The sequence below is a fragment of the Sceloporus occidentalis genome, unplaced genomic scaffold (genome assembly GCF_023333645.1).
Source record: "Sceloporus occidentalis isolate IW3139 unplaced genomic scaffold, rSceOcc1.0.p SCAF_103, whole genome shotgun sequence".
Taxonomy (NCBI): domain Eukaryota; kingdom Metazoa; phylum Chordata; class Lepidosauria; order Squamata; family Phrynosomatidae; genus Sceloporus; species Sceloporus occidentalis.
The window spans coordinates 3224848-3242827 of NW_028317083.1; the positions used below are offsets into that span (position 1 = coordinate 3224848).

General features: G+C 40.4%; 1 protein-coding gene across 1 annotated transcript; it reads left to right on the forward strand.

The window, feature by feature from the left end:
• Nucleotides 1-5794: 5794 nt before the first annotated feature.
• On the forward strand, nt 5795-7051 carry LOC149283546 (carbohydrate sulfotransferase 12-like). Its single transcript, XM_089497509.1, has one exon. The coding sequence runs from the start codon at nt 5795-5797 to the stop codon at nt 7049-7051; it is 1257 nt and encodes a 418-aa protein (XP_089353635.1).
• The last annotated feature ends 10929 nt before the right edge of the window (nt 7052-17980 follow it).

Below are 17980 nucleotides of genomic sequence, written 5' to 3' on the forward strand. Positions count from 1 at the left end.
ATTATTTCTACCCCCGTGGCACACACGGGGTTAAGGGGCCACGTTTTGCATTATTATTCTTATCTCACCCTCTCTTAGCAACATACATGATGTGGAGGTGTTTACACGCGTGTGGACTGTCTCTGGTATTGACTGATGCTGTTCACCTCCCTTATTTTCTGTGTCATTATTTTTAAAGATTAAACCCCCAAATAAATCTCCCATCTGGAATGTCCCCTCTCTCTCTCCGTAGAATATCCGTTCGTTATTCCGCGGATGTATCTGCCGTCTGTCCGGTTGCCCTGGGGCTATAGTTTCCGCGTTGCAACAATGTGTCCGGCTTGGAGGCGAAAAGAGTTGTGATGGAAACATTTAAATACTTAAAGGGGTTAATAAAGTACCGGAGGAGAAGCGTTACAACAAGAGACCGGAATCTAAAACGAGAGGGTTAGAGGCTTAGATGTAACAGAAGGAAGGTTTCATTCATTAAGAGGGTGGTACATGAATGGAACAACCTCCCAGCAGAAGTGGTAGATGCTGATTTTGCAGGGGAGTGCTTTCCTGCCGCTGATTGGCTGCCACAAACATTGAAGTGCCCTGTTACGTAGAAGCTGCGGCAGTGACATAGAGCTGGAAATCGCTCGGTATTGGCACCCGCGAGCAAAACGCTCGGAATCCTGCCTTAAAGTACAGCGTTCCCGGTTTTACCCCCCAGTCCCTGCACTTTGTGCCCGGAGCATAAATAACCCCAGCAAATATTTACTGCCCTAAAAGCAGCGATACAGAACCAGTATGGTGCGGATACAGGCTTAACCCTTTTGGTGCTTTCCACAGCAAATCTTTGAAGCCCAGCGGGGCGAGTTCCTTGTATTAGATGACGCCGTGTGATGTTTGCGCAACTTGCGCGCTAATCTCTCTCGCGGGTGCTCTCTGTAACGGGCCGGTGCCGTGTGTCAGAGAACACGTGATGCTTCCCCTTTAAATACCTACATGTGTTTTTGATAATACCGAGCCGTTTCTGTGTAACCTGTAACGTGTAACATGATCGTTCCACACCCATGATACCAAACCGATGCAGGAGCTCACGGGACTCCTGCTGTCAGTCCGTGTTGGACGTGAAACATGCTACATGGCTACACGCTACAGTCTGATAATCTAGATTATAAACTCTTTTTGGCAGGAGCCTCGCCTTTTGTTTCTGTAACTACCTGTTCTGTCCTGTGTGTACGTCGTACAGCGCTGTGGAATATGATGGCGCTATATGAATCAGTAAATAATAATAAATGATGTTATATGTCAGTAAGCAACGGGCCAGATATTACCCTGAAGAATATATATGGAAATATATATATAAAATAAGTACTTTAATGTGAATTCCTTATGTGTAATTTATTTTTTAAAATCCTTTGTTGACCATTATTTTATTTTTAGCAAACAGCCCCTCCCCCCTCCGTCACTATGGAGTTTTAATCTGAACGGAGTTAAAAGTCCACGTAACAAGGAGATTGCTAAAGCAGGTCCCAGCAATTACCCCAGGTAGGGATTTCTAATTCGTGCCTATTGTACTTTCCCCCGAAGGCGTGTAACAGGTTGTGCTGGCACTGACGGGGTTAAACACGCCTTTACCGATCCTCCTTAATCATATGCTGCTTTACTTCCATTTCATCTCCGTTCACATATCGTATATAACGTGTTGTAACAGACAGCGTTTTTAGACGTGTTATATTTAGTGATTTCGGTGCAACGTTTGAAAAGTCGCTATATCATCCACGTATGTATTAGATGGCCCTGTTATGTGTATGCACTGAAATATTTTATTCGTCTTTCCTCTTTCTCACCCGTCTTTCCTCTTTCTCACCCGTCTTTCCTCTTTCTCACCCGTCTTTCTTCTTCTCACCCGTCTTTCTTCTTCTTCTCACCCGTCTTTCTTCTTCTTCTCACCCGTCTTTCTTCTTCTTCTCACCCGTCTTTCTTCTTCTTCTCACCCGTCTTTCTTCTTCTTGTCACCCGTCTTTCTTCTTCTTGTCACCCGTCTTTCTTCTTCTTGTCACCCGTCTTTCTTCTTCTTGTCACCCGTCTTTCTTCTTCTTGTCACCCGTCTTTCTTCTTCTTGTCACCCGTCTTTCTTCTTCTTGTCACCCGTCTTTCTTCTTCTTGTCACCCGTCTTTCTTCTTCTTGTCACCCGTCTTTCTTCTTCTTCTCACCCGTCTTTCTTCTTCTTCTCACCCGTCTTTCTTCTTCTTCTCACCCGTCTTTCTTCTTCTTCTTCTTCTCATCCGTCTTTCTTCTTCTTCTTCTCACCCGTCTTTCTTCTTCTTGTCACCCGTCTTTCTTCTTCTTCTCGCCCGTCTTTCTTCTTCTTCTTCTCACCCGTCTTTCTTCTTCTTCTTCTCACCCGTCTTTCTTCTTCTTCTTCTCACCCGTCTTTCTTCTTCTTCTTCTCACCCGTCTTTCTTCTTCTTCTTCTCACCCGTCTTTCTTCTTCTTCTTCTCACCCGTCTTTCTTCTTCTTGTCACCCGTCTTTCTTCTTCTTGTCACCCGTCTTTCTTCTTCTTCTCACCCGTCTTTCTTCTTCTTGTCACCCGTCTTTCTTCTTCTTGTCACCCGTCTTTCTTCTTCTTGTCACCCGTCTTTCTTCTTCTTGTCACCCGTCTTTCTTCTTCTTGTCACCCGTCTTTCTTCTTCTTCTTGTCACCCGTCTTTCTTCTTCTTGTCACCCGTCTTTCTTCTTCTTCTTCTCACCCGTCTTTCTTCTTCTTCTTCTCACCCGTCTTTCTTCTTCTTCTTCTCACCCGTCTTTCTTCTTCTTCTTCTCACCCGTCTTTCTTCTTCTTCTTCTCACCCGTCTTTCTTCTTCTTGTCACCCGTCTTTCTTCTTCTTGTCACCCGTCTTTCTTCTTCTTCTCACCCGTCTTTCTTCTTCTTGTCACCCGTCTTTCTTCTTCTTGTCACCCGTCTTTCTTCTTCTTGTCACCCGTCTTTCTTCTTCTTGTCACCCGTCTTTCTTCTTCTTGTCACCCGTCTTTCTTCTTCTTCTCACCCGTCTTTCTTCTTCTTCTTGTCACCCGTCTTTCTTCTTCTTGTCACCCGTCTTTCTTCTTCTTCTTCTCACCCGTCTTTCTTCTTCTTCTTCTCACCCGTCTTTCTTCTTCTTCTGACCCTTCTTTCTTCTTCTTCTTCTGACCCTTCTTTCTTCTTCTTCTCTGACACTCCCGACTATGTAATTGAGAATGGTTATTATTATTTGGTTATATAAATACGTTCGTATGAATCATTGTGGAGGATCCCGGGATGATGCATTTTATGAATCCTATGTAAGTAGTTCTATAATATCTGAGGAGGTATCTAGATTGCCCGGAGGACCTAAAGAAAAAGCCGTTCAACTAAAATGTCTTTCATCAACGGGTCTAAGATCTGGTTTTATGGAAGGACAACGAGCCCAACGCTTTAGTGATCGTGGGGGAAGTCTTCAGACACGGAATCCGCAGATAAAGAAAGATGCTTCCTTTTAAAGACCTCGCGGGTTCCGTCACAGCTTCCTGTTTTTTATTATCGACACAAATATAACCCTTTTCGCTTCTTAGTAAACGACATTCCCTGCAGACGCGAAACCCACCGCCCCTTTTCTCGAGCTTTTGAAAGGGTTAAACAGTCGACCGCATTCGGCCCGTACGAGCGAGCGTACAGTAGTGTTTTTTATGGTAACTATGTGCACCATACACCATCCCCAGCACTGAGAGGGTTAAACCTTCACTTCCTGGCAGTGTATTTACAGGAAGGATTTCAATATGTACTTTATAAGGATTTCTTACACTTCGTAGGAACTTGTTGCCTAAACAATGCTCGATATATGTACATATATGTAAAAAAAATACATTATATATATATATATATATATATATATATATATATATATATATATTGTGTATGTGTATCAGGTCTAGGCCTGTCTGTAGACAAACATCATTTTTGGTGCTCAGTGGCCGTTTCTGAATGAACGTTATTTGCCCCCAGGCTTTATGATGACACCCCTCCTTCATATCACCCCTCGCTGTGTTTGAGACTTTTCCGTACGTTATAAGCCTCCCTCTTTGCTATTAAGGACATGGAATCTTCCTGATATATAATTACACGTTAACCCTCGGATTTCTGGCACGACAGACGGCTCTCCAGGAACTTTTTGGATAACTGCCAACTGTCCCAGATTACCAGGGAGTGCACCTAGATTTTGTTCACGCTGCGTTGCGATTATCCCTGTCCTCTCGGTCCTAGTACAGTTCCCCTGTCGTGTATTTGATGGCTTTCGGTTCGTATTGGTATTAGATATATTGGATATATTCTATGGGCCGTGAGCATCCTCGGAATGAGAGAGCTGACTGTCGGTGCAAACCCTCAGTGCTCCTGGGTTTATCCTTAAGAACTACAAAAACCTCTCCATAGTGTCAGGAATAATGGAATTTAACCCTAGAGGGGATCTCATATCTGGAAATGTAACATGCTGAGAGAATTTAAGAACTACTATATGTTGGGAACATCTGTAAAGAAGAGCATTCAGCGTTGGTGACCTCCTGGGACCAGCGGAGGTCGTACACAAGGTTTAAAGGGACATTCCGCCCATTATATGCACTTTAATGCATATGATAGATGTGTGATCCCTTTTGTAAATGTATGTGGAGATTCTGCATTGTCCCTTGAACTGCAAATAACCTCATTGTTCCATATAACATGGGTGTTATTCGTTTTGGATTGGTGAAGAGTTTGGTGATTTGGGTGGCTTTGCAACCTTCATACCTAAACATATATACAACCCCCCCCCCCATCTCCAGTCAAAATGCATTTAGAAGAGAGGTATTCTAAGCTAGAACACTGCGTTCCGCCCAAGGGAGACGGATCCAGAGGCGGTCTTCTAACTCTTCCAAACGTTATCAACCCAAAAGGTTGTTTGTTTTCCCTATTTTTAAAATACTTGAACCCAACACGCACTTTATCAGCGGTGGCCGCGGAGCTATTGGCCAAAGAACAAAAGTTTCTGGGCTTTGCTCGGTTTATTCTAAATTTGCGTCCAGCCGCCTCTGGCCAAAACTTACATTAATTAGTTGCTGTAATCTTTGGCTGCACAATACAGCACAAATAGTCTAGTTACTCCCGCTATCACTTATTTTATCATTCATTTATTATCGTCTTTTTGAACGAGGCTCGGCAGAGGAATGAGTTATTTCCCAAGTGAGTCGTTGCTTTGCTAAGGAATCCTATTTTCTCATGTTTTAACTAGTTTTATATATTTGTTTTGTAAGGATATCAAACGAGTGTTGGGTTGTATAACTGCCCCGAGGTTGTATAACTGCGCAAATCTGTGGGATTCCTCTCTTATCTCGCTATTTACGAAGGGTTGTGATCCAGTTTTAAAAGGAACTGTTGTCCTAATTTAGCTGTAGTTGAGAGATAGAACAATGGGGAGGAATAAGCCTGCAGATCCTGAGAACAGGATGTAAGGTGTGCTTTCGAAACATATATGTTGTTATCTTAAGTGGTACAGACTTTGTTCCATTTAGTGCATGGAACGGTAACATGTGGGACTTGGAAAGAAGACATTGATATACTTGGGAGTGGAGTTGTAAGCAGGTAAAAGACAGACTCTTGTGGAAGAGAATGAAAAACATGAATGAAATGTTGAAAAACAGAACTTTAAATGTTAACTGCATTCTTATTCTTTGTCCATTATTCAGGCTAGCCTTCGAAGAGAGAAGATGGAGGATCGGAATCGGTGTGTGAGGTTGAAGTGAACAGAGTATAATCAGAACATCCAAGCCATGATGACCAGGTCACGACTCTTCTGTTTGTTGACGGCCCTGGGTTCTGCATTTATGATACTTTTCATCATTGTCTATTGGGACAATGTTGGGACAGCAAACTTTAATCTACACACTTCCTTCTCCAAGTCTCTTCCTCCGCAATCGGTTGAAGGACACCCAACGCTTACCCCAACCGTGGAGAACAATGTTGCCTCAGATGTTGATGAGTTCTTAGATAGTTTTCTTAATTTTGGAACTACAGTCGGTGAGCTCCAGGGCACGAAAACAGGGAAGCTGCCAATACGGGGTTCAAGCAGCTTTGAAGAAAACGTTAGAGGGTATGACTGGTCCACCAAAGGTAAACTGGAAGAGGCCATCCTAGAGCAGGAAATAATACAACAGGAAAGAAAATTAAATTTGCGCAAGTTCTGCGAAAACTCTAGTTTTGTTTTTCCGACTAAGGAACGTTCTTTTGATGACATCCCCAATCGTGAATTGGATCACCTCATTGTGGATGACAGACACGGGGTTATTTACTGCTACGTTCCAAAAGTCGCCTGCACTAACTGGAAGCGGGTTATGATTGTGTTGAGTGAAAGCCTCTTAGATAGAAAGGGGGTCCCGTACCAAGATCCTCTACAGATCCCCCGTGAAGATGTTCACAATTCAAGTAGTCACTTAACCTTCAATAAGTTTTGGCGCCGCTACGGAAAGTTTTCCAGGCACATGATGAAAATCAAGTTGAAGAAGTACACCAAATTCCTCTTCGTCCGCGACCCCTTCGTACGTCTTATTTCGGCGTTCCGCAGCAAGTTTGAGTTGGAAAACGAGGACTTCTACCGGAGCTTCGCGGCGCCCATATTGAAACAATATTTCAACCAAACGAACGTACCCACTAACGTGGTGGACGCGTTCTCTTCTGGAACGAAGCTGTCGTTTTCTCAATTCATTCAATACCTTTTGGATGAGAAGACCGAAGAACAGAAACCATTCAACGAGCACTGGCGGCAGATTTATCGTCTATGTCACCCTTGCCAAATTGACTATGATTTTGTAGGCAAATTGGAAACTCTAGACGAAGACGCAGCTTTACTTTTAAGACAATTAAACATAGATTCGCTCTTTCAGTTCCCTCCCAGCTACAAGAACAAGACTGCAAGTAGCTGGGAAGAGGATTGGTTTTCCAAAATCCCCCTATCTTGGCGGCAGAAACTCTACAAGTTATACGAGGCCGACTTTGTGCTCTTTGGCTACAATAAACCCGACAACTTACTGTAAAAGCTTAAAAAAAATAATTCCTTCCGGTACCAAAAATTAACAACATTCTGTTGCCTTTCATCAAAATTTCCTATGATAATACAATTTTATACGTGTTAATTCTCTAATTTGCATTTTATGTGAAAGCAGGGATTATATGGGGAACAGAAAAAAAAAATGAATTATTCCGAAAGCTGTAATTACAAGAATTTCAAACTCCTTTTTAAAATTTCTATCTTTTTTGGTATCTTTTTCAGAAAAAAAAAAGAAAATGTAAACAAAATGTTACGCCTTCTCAGAAAGGAATTATCTAAAATGCTTTTTACCGTTATTTTCTAAATTAATATATTATTTAAACTATTTAATGCAAAGCGCGAACAGAACAGTTGAGTAAAGACTTAACTGTAAAAATCCAGAGCCTCATATTGTTTCACTTTGTGGTTTTGATGTAAAATGGTTTGTGTGTCCGTCTTTGTGTTAACATAGTATATGGTTACAAGCAAAAAAAAACAACAACCCATAAACCTCTTTATATAGACCTTTACACAATCTTATTTTTTTCAGAAGAATTATTTATATATAAAATACATAAATTAGTTTGGCTCATTTAAAGTTATATTTCAATTTCAGTTTCTACTTAAAAAAATTTTTTTTCTTCTTATAACTTTAAGATGTGAAGTTTGGGCTAATTACATAAAAATACTGCTGGTTTAGTACTTCCAAAAACATTGGAGCTGAAATACAGTTCTTTAACGTTTGTTGAACCTACTTTTGTTTTGTAGTAAAGTTTAGATCCAGAAAAAGTACTTTTCTTGACCATTCTAGGCTCAACCTTCGATTTCTCCCCTTTACTGAAATGTGTTAATGTTTTCTCAAGAAGTATGTGAGAAAAAGAATGAATAGGGTCAGAGTGAAAAATGAGGCAATGTTTTGGATTAGCTTGTGGAAAAAATATTGAAGGAATTGTGCGAGAGAATTATAACTCCTCAAAAAAAAAACAACCTAAAATCTTTCATCGAAGCCAAAGTCAACACAACGTAAGCCAAAAAATGGAATTCTGTGCAGCTGGAAAGTATCAGGTCGATTATATAAGGGAAATCTGTTAAAGAAATGCCAAGAAATAATATAAAATGAAAAAAAAAAGAATAATTTACATTTATTTAGATATAGTTGTATTATCTAATGTTGGACAGTAAAAGAAGACTTATTATAAAAAAATTAGTTATGAAGCCAATATCAGATTTTAATAAAAAAAATAAGCTTCATTGAGCATTCTGTACATACTAGTGGAACTGCATTATTAATATATAACGGAAATCATGTTTTTATTAATAATAATTCCCTTGTTTACCTAAATCCTAGAATCTCAATGTAACAATTTAATTAATCTTCATGATATTTTAACTATTACTTCCCACTGCACTTCCCACATATGTAATGGTTATAAATGAAGCTTTCATTATGTTTTTCTGAAGCTCCATATCATCTCCATCTCTCTCTCTCTCTCTCTCTCTATCTCTATCTCTATCTCTATCTCTATCTCTATCTCTATCTCTATCTCTATCTCTATCTCTATCTCTATCTCTATATATTGTACAAACAAAGCTATTCATACCTTACATTAGTTTAATGAGATTTCACGTTCAGGGAGGTTAGAAAGGTGCTGTTCCACCTACTCCGGTAAATGTAAAAGTTTTATAATTAAATGCCGGGTTCAAAAAATAATTCTTAGTGCTTTTGGATGCCCAACCCTTCCTAGAAATATCTCTTTAATCATTTTACATTTTTTCTCATTACTGATTTTTAATACTTATTGTTTGACGCGAAAGCAGGCATTGATTGTTGCCTAAAAAACCTTTTTGATTTTTTTTTTGACGTCTTTAAACTTTCAGAGGAATTAATAAAATTCATTATAGGATTTTGGGCTTAGGTGTCACATGCTTCTGCTTAGGTTAATACAATATAATCAAATTTTAATTTAAAACAAAATGAGATGAATGTAGTTTTTTTGTACAATAATTTCTGTATAATTATTTTTAATGATTTTTTTTTATTAACTACTGCAGAAAATTAGAACTCATTAGTCTGAGTCACACGGTATTGAAATCTCTTACTATAAAAATCTCAGGTAATAGAATCCGGCCATAAAATAAAATATTAAATAGAAAAAAACAAACATGATACTTTTGCTCCCCGAAAAAGCCCAACAAGTATACACTTAGAAGCAAAATTATAATGGCCAACATTCTACTTAATCAAGTGGCCATCAGGTGGAACCTTTAAAATCACCAAGACCTTAGGCTCGAGTTACCCGTATCTGATCTACTTGGAAATGTCTTTAGGTTTAGAGGAAGATAAGAATGTTATTTGAAGAATAGAATTATTTCTGGTTATACATTTTTATCTTAAACATTTTGTTTACATTTTGTTTGTGCGGTGTATCCAGGTAGGTGCGTGTAGATATGCGGCGTGCTGTTTTCATTTTAGGAATCGGAAGGTGATGTTCTGGCGACAGTAGCTTAGTTTTGCTCGGGGCGATTTAACCCTTCAGAATGTGTCTTGTGAGAAAACCTTTCTGAATGACCTCTTGTTTCTGCTTCGATAACGGCAGCTCTGAAGTACCCAGAGGAATGCATGGAAAAGTACCGTCGGGTTATATGACTAGTAGCCAGACACGGCCGTCAACGTATCGTTTCTTTAACTGTTGTATTCAAGTCTGTCTGTCTGTCTGTCTATGGTCGTGGACCGAAAAATCCTTCCAGTGTTCGTCTGACACCATCCGATTCTGCCCCCGGCTACCTAGCATGTACTTAACGTACAAAGCGGCCACTGTCCTTTCACTTGTGCAGCTCCAGATCAGCTGATCTAGAGTATCCAATCAGGAGCCTCAGAAGGTGGAGTCTCAGCAGCCCTACCTTTTAAATACCCGGAGTACCACATGTTTTATTTTTACTTCAATGAAAGACTTTCTCCTTCAACTTCTAATATATTCTCAAACTGATTCAGACCTGGTGCTACCCCGCTGGGGGCAAATCATTCAAATGTGTGCTTTAGAAAACAATTAGAACACCCAAAGTTCCTTAAATCATTGCTATTACATTTGAGGACGTGTCGCATTAAGCTACATGCGGTGAGAGATTGCAATCCGATTGAGTCCGAGGATCCAGAATTCTCACTGTTCTTTGTAGCAAATATTTCATTCAAAACATGTGTTCGGACTCCGTGCCAGAAACCTTTTAAACTCTGGATATTATATCCGCTTTTGGTGGAAGCAGAAATATTTCTTTCGTGCTTTTTTATTTCATTCTTCTTAATGCGTGTGCTTAAAGTCGTAGTTTGATATCTTAGAAAAGACTGTAACTGTAACGTGGGAACCTTTGAGCGCAAGTTCCTCAAAGGTAATACGCCTGCATATAATCGATATAATATATATATATTATATATATATATTTATGGCTAAGGATCCGCAGAGAAGGGGGCGAGATACAGAGGCAAATATCACAGAATAACTACATCATTCATGTTGTTTCTCAAGTAAATGGCCAAGATTCTGTATTTTAACCCCTTAATGACATAGCCTGTACATGTACGGGCTCAAAATGCATTGTTTTCAATGGGTTTAGGGACCGCCCATTGTCCTTAAGGAGTTAATGACCAGAAAACGCTTGGCTTCTTCTCTGTACCGTCTAATTATTACTTCATGAACACCAAGAACTCCGGGGTTCTTATATGCCATCTTGGACAATACGTGGTCAATCTTTTACGTCCTTGGTCATCAACAGTCGTGACTTACTGTGGAGCTTCAGATGACCTATGCATATATTTTGACCCCAAGTAAAAATGTTTTTGTATATGTTGCTAAAAGTAGGCTGTACCTTTTAAACACCTTTTAGGTTGAGTGATTTGGAAGTAAACCTGTCTTAGCAAGGAGCTGAAATAAATCAGCCCTGTGCCGGAGAGAACACAGGTTGTCATTTGCAGCCGAGCGATCGCTTCCCCGTTTTTATTTGGTTCTTTTGAAGCATTTTATAACATGTCATCAAAATAGAAAATCGAAACAAGGCAACATGGACATTTTTCCTAAAAGTACAATAAATCCTGACAGCCCAATTTCCTCAACTGCTGTTTCATCGTATTACCCATTAATTATGATGGCTGATGAGAGCTCTTTGGGGGGGTAAACTTATTAAAATTACAGCTAGTGATTAAACGGCTATGAACACAGTGTGTTGGATTATTAAGAACGTTTCTATAAAGTGACATAAATGAGGAGCAACTCTCGATTCAAGTTTTTTTATTAGTTTTTTTTTTTCTTTAGTCTACTTTGGAAAAATCTAATTCTTTGGTACAATACAGAACTATGATTATTACTTAAACCGTGTAAACAAAAGGTTAAAGACGTGTTCAACTACTAATAGATAAACCATATATGACCATCACAGGAAAATAGAGGGCACTGTATCTTCTATCTGAAACCTGTAGACATTATTTCCTCTCGTTTTTTTTATCGCCATACTACAGAAGGTAACAGGCCCTCTGTAACAGGCTAAAACATTAAGATTTTTGGTTTATCTTAAAATCTGGTTCTTCTTATTTAGAATTCATCACAATACTCTGGAAGTTATTATGGGTGTTGCAGGGCTGCCACTTTCTTTTTTTTTTTTAATACATCATTAAGTTATCTTCTGCACTCTTATAGATATCGATTCCTAGCCATCAGCCCAATACCCTTAAGGTGTCTGATGACGTGTTTTGGGGATATCTTTACCTGCGTATGTATTGCAGGTTACTTGCTTTTTGACTTGTTACAATACATGTATTCGACCACCAGGGGGCACTCTGAACCCACACTGTGCCTAGAATGCGATAACACGACCCCTTTGGAGGTTGGTTTTTAATCAGCGATAATCACAATGTGGTTGAACCGTATCAGCTATGATATTGCCGCTGCGCCTGGTCTGGACTGAGCGTGAGCCAGTACTGTTCTCGCCTTCTGTGACAACATATTGCATCTCTCTGGCAGGAATCTTTCACAGGCAAATCCCTTATGGTGACATTTCTCTTTCGAAAGCTTTTTATGACCTCCCGCCGTAGAACAGAACATGAGCCTGTAATTAGAGAGACAGGCGTGCAGGGTCATGACATCATAACTTGATGCTCGCCGTGTTCTACAGCGTGGTCAACAAGATAACAGATGTGATTATGTGTTAGTTTAATTCTATCTATATAAGTAACAGCTCAGAACACATACATCCTCAGCTTAACCAGGCATGTGCAGGCGTACATTTGTGTACAGTCACAAAAAACAATGACAAAAGTTCAAGGATTGATGAGATCAGGAGAGTGAGGATTAATCCTCCGCCTTAAGATGGTTGATGATGGAGCGGTCCTCCACAAACTGTCCTGCATCGGTCTCGTACGGTGACCTGTTCCCAGCTCAGGATCTGGCGATTACTGGGAAACCACAAAGCATCCTTAACCCAACGCTTAGGCACCACACGTCTATGGCACCACATTGCCCCTATGTGCATGGATATGTTGCACCTGCTTCATTGCAAGCGCTGGAATTGCTACAATGGCGGAGGATATGGGTTGACCTCCAGGTACCTGTGTCCTTTTGCAGACTTCAGACAAAGAAGATCTGGTCCTACCTTGGTTTTGCCAGGGAGGGTGGGAAAGAAGCAGCTCCATATCCCTTCAGGGAGGGTGGCCCTAGAATATTGGTGACCCGGAGTTCCTCTGTGGCCTAATGAAGTAATGTGTGATATACTAAATCACGTGAGTTTGTTGGTTTTCTCATGCTAAGAACATTTTCTTTGTGTTTTTGTTGCTGACTACTTCTGTGGGTGGCTTTTGTCTAAAATGCTGATTTCTCTTATATAACGGTGACAGTGAGCTAAAGTTTGGGACTCATTTTTCAGGGGCCCTAAGATTTCGGGGTAGAGGAGCAATAACGTTCAAAAACATAAGGTTTATCCATTAGTCTATATGTTAAACCAATCCTTGTTAGTAAATACACTACAGGGTAACTTTTACTGATCACGCAATTTGCCGGAACTTATAATAAACAGATGAAAAACACCAAACGCTCTCAAACTGTGCAGCCAATCTATATATTATGCTATATCATCGACCTGTGCTTCGATACAAGGCTTAAAGCTAGTAGAAAAGCTGATCCCCGAATCGGCTCTCATCCTGATCATATCACTTCTTCACGGCCAATGGTTCTGTGCCCTTACAAAGCTGAAACCTTTTGTGCCTGCGCAGGTTGAACAGATGGGCTGCAGATTGCTGATTAATATATATTAAATTGTATTCTCATGTAACCTTGCCAGGGATTCAGTAGCACAACAGAAAAAACTCAGTAGCTGGATCAAACAACAAGGCCATTGTTATCCCGCTAATTCCTTCCGCTCGTACCATTGTTTAGCACCGACACTAAATGTAAACAACATTTAAAGGCACTAATAATAATCCAGTCTATAGGTCCATTTCAACCTCGTAAATGCTGCTAGGTAACCCTACATGACCCTCATACTAAGAAAAATATCTTGCAGACAGCATAAAAGAGGAACGTGGATGGCGAATGGACAATTAAGGGTTACAACCGAGAAAAAAAATCCCGACCGACATGGAAATATGAAATCTACAATGGAGAGCTTGGCAACAAGACGTGAGCGGGAGGGGGGGTTAGCTTACAGAAGTTCATTTTGTGATCCATGAACTAAAAAAGTCCTACCATATTCTAAAGCACATATCAAATCTGTGATAAACTAGAACAATCATTGGTTGTTGGTGAAGGTCTTGGGATTCTATTACTTACCACCATGGAGTGTCCACCATAGTGACATAACACAACAGCTTAACCATACATAAATCATTAATATCATATTTCATTAAACTTTTTGCTGTTTTTAACTTATCATAGGAAGCTTTGTGTACCAAGCAGTACTAACAAAAATATTGGCGTAAATAATAAGGTTACCATGACTTTTTTTTTCTGAGGTCTTCATCTGTTCTCCTGGCCGTAGCTCCATCAGATGCCTACGGTTGGCACCAGCTGTCTCCTGCTCTTTTCATCGCTTCAGTCGTGAAAGCTAGTCTGGGTCCTGCAGCTGTTTTTGGCCTTCTTGCCGTCTGCCAACTTTCAGAATTTCAGAGCGAGGACAGCTGGAACAAAACGGGAAAACGGATGCTGAATTTTGATGGCAAATACGGGACAGTGAAACTGCTCATTTATCTCTCTCCTGAAAAGCAATTACTGCTCTCCATTGCATCTTATCTTCGTGATTATTTCAAATATTTTCAATTGTTTCTCATACTGTTTCCTCTAGAAAATGAAGTAGCACCTAATAACTAATTAATTACTGGTTGTCTTCCCATCCCACGCTTCCTTTTTTAGTAGCTCACCATTCCTCTACATAGTATGTTCGGATATTCTTTACTTAGTAAAGGAGATTGGCCGCTGTGACAACAGAAAGTAGCCATAGTTTTTGTGCTTTTTGATTGTTGATCAATGTAAAATTTTTTGTAGGAGAAAGAGTGGCACAACTAGCATTACATGACCAACCACCTGTCCGGAAGTTCTCTTCCTTCTTCTCCCCAGCCTTATGAAGACTGCCTGAACCACTCAACAACAATCAGTAACTCAACAATGAGGGGAGATAACTTAATGTGGAGGAACAACCATGCAGAACCTGAGAACAGTTAAGATTCTTAGCCATAAATTGTATTTATTTGTTATTTCGACCATTACATATGTATAGTATACTGGACTGCTTTAGGGGTGGAATTGTTCTGATTATTGTATGCGAAATCTTACAGGCGACCATTTTCTAAACTTCCGACATCCATGGTCTCCGCACAATCTCTTTCTCTGACGGTTTACCTTGTTCTAGTCATCCGTATTTCAAATTATAGGCAGCTCTCTGCTGAGTATCGACGATTACGATTCTAAAGGGTATAAGTCAGTAGCTTCATTAGTCTTTGGTTCGCTTCACAAGACGGAGACGTCACGTTGAGTATTCGGGGCTGCATATTGCATGGTTTGGCTCACTGCCTCTTCGCAGTAGCCTAGATTGCTTTCTTGTTAATTACCTAATTATTACCTTTGGGACCAGATTTAGTGAGGTTTCTAGGAAAACTGATATATATCATTAGCAATAATATACATTGCAAGGAAGACCAGTGGCAACGAAATTAAGGTGATGACTCGGAACAAAACTATGCGGTTGGAGGTCACATGCTCTAAATATTATGCTATTTTTCTGTCTTGCTATAATTATATTGATACACCATGGCTGGTGGCGTCCATCAGGGACGTCCATATCTTTTCTCATGGCTCCCAGTACGTATACATGCAAAGTACTTAGAACCCAACTTCCAATGCCCACTTTATTGACTAGATCACCAAATAAATGGAGGGGGTGGGTATGCTATCTGGCCCTGTCACTGTAGAACCCCTGAACCATTTGTTGTTAGGCCATTCTTGAATACTGGGAGTGGACATCTTAACCCCCGAAAAAATGTGAAAACCTAACTATAAACATAATTACATTTTATTCATTACTCTAATGGAACACAATAATACACTTTTATGAACGCCGTACAAAAATAGCTCAAAACATATCAGAGCTACTGTAAATTAGATTCTCTCATTACAAGCAGAGACATTCATTAGGTGGTAATTTAAGTGGCCAATTAAGCTCCATCCCATAAAGGCTGTAGATCTGAGACATTTTTTTTTTTTTTTAACTTATGAAAGCTACATGTTTAAAAAAATAATCGTCTTGACATGTGAAGCAGTTTTTAACGGTAGAAAACATAGATATTCCTTACCACCTGCAGAATGGAGCAGCAGAAGTGGTGGAGTTTAATAAGACGAGACCAACGACTGTTTCCACCACAAAGCAGTCCAGAACCAGAAACTTCTTCTGTACAAGAGAACCATCAACCCATCATGTACGTTTGGACCCGCATACGCCTTGTTAGTGAGGTCTGTTGGTATCCTTCTAGGCACCAGAGAGCAAGGAGGTCAAGGTCTGGGCTAGTTTTTCCTCGTGGTGTCGGGCCCAAGACATCCATGAAGGGTGAATTACCATACAAAACAAGTTTGAGATGAACTCTCCTAGAATGGACAGTCGCTTTATAGTCTGTCCTATGTAGCGTCCTCGCTCTGGAGCTTCTCAAGTTTTAGCTCTCTCCTGTAATTCCAGAGGAACAATCTCCATTGACATATCAGTCTGATCCTGTCACAAGGCACTCCTTGTGCCTCGTCAGTTGGGTCAGGTTGGTATCCGTCTAGGCAAAAGAGTGTTCATCTTATATTTACTTTGGCATTTCACTCTTCCAGGATGTCTTGGAGCCCACCCCAAGTGAAAGGTGAGTCCAGATGTGGACAACCTTGCTTTTATACCTAGATGGTTATCAACTGGACTCCACTTATGAAGTCCACGTAGGTAGAAACGTATATATATATATATTAGATGAAATGTTATATTTAGCATTGGTCACTGTGGCAGGGCATGGTGGCACTCAAAGTGTAGCGGGCATTGGCTGATGTCGCTGTGACCCTCGGGGCTGCGGGGCAATGATCAAGCTTCCCCTAAGTTAGATTGGATTGTGTGAAGCCTAGTGGGACGTAACGGTGGAGCCCACACCTACCTCATGTAGAATTGAGAAGAACACTGCGTGTATCATACGCCATTCTTGACACTGCTCAGTGTATCCCCTCCTTCGGCGACTCACGCTGGCATATAAATCTCATAAACACAAATTCCGGATTTTAATGTGAAAAGGAATCAGAAGATTAAATCTTCCTTTGCTAAGATGAATTGCGTGTTCTGAAGCTGCACATCATCAATACCAGGTTATGAATATTTTAAGTGACAGGCATTTGAAGCGGAAACTTCCATTCATACATACTAAACAGGGGCAGAGTGCCACCTTCATGAATTAGTACAAAAACATTTTCACTGGACCATAGAAACTCTCTGTATCTGGACGTCTAGGTTCTGCAGCTGAGACATTGACGGGGGGGCTGCGGACTTCCATAACAGCTTTTAAAGGGAGATCATCCATCATGATATTGTTCTCAATATTCAGCAAGACCTTTTCCATTACTTGGTCCATAAGAATTAATAAAGTTTCATTTCAGTAGGAATGTTCTCGGTAAGCGCTGCATTACACAGATCCATCTTCATGGTCATAAGAACCATGGGGGTGTTTTAAGCCCCCCTCCTCCCTGTCCCCCGTCCTCATAGGACATTAGTTTGGAAATATAGCTCTTGCGGGGGTCCCAAGGGAACGAGATCACGGGTTAGAGCTCACTGTTTGCATTATGATGGGTTGGAAAGTCCGTCTAAGGGTTATGAATGGGTTTGTTCTCCAGCACACATCTCACATGTTGATGTCCGGGGTAGATTCGGCTGAGAGTACTTAATTCCCACCTCTGAGCACAAAGACCCCGCAAACTAGATAAATACCGATCACTTTGACCAATCAGGCTTTATTTGGCTCCTTGTTTAACTTTCACAATATAATAGTAACAAGAAGAATAAAGCAGTTGATCTTAGGCTTTTTGTAATTGGGTCCTGATGGTCAGGATCTTATTGCCCAACATTTCAAATGGCCATAAAGGGACGTCATTGTTTCAGGGGGTGTGGTTAAAGGTGTGGCTGGGGCGTGGTTTGATCAAGACTTTTTTATACCTTGTAGTCTATATTTTATTTGCACATTTTAACTTAGAAACCCATCATCTGCTGTAAAACCCCATGATGCGCCCAACAGGGGAGGAAAAAGGGTTTTGAGTCACAAAGACACAATGTCCTTCTTAAACAGTCAGATCTCCAGACTAAATTTACTTGTATCCATAGACGGTTAGAATATCCAGGAAAAATCTGTTTGTTTATTTTGTTTTTTTAATTTTTTTATTCCTTTATTAACCATTTC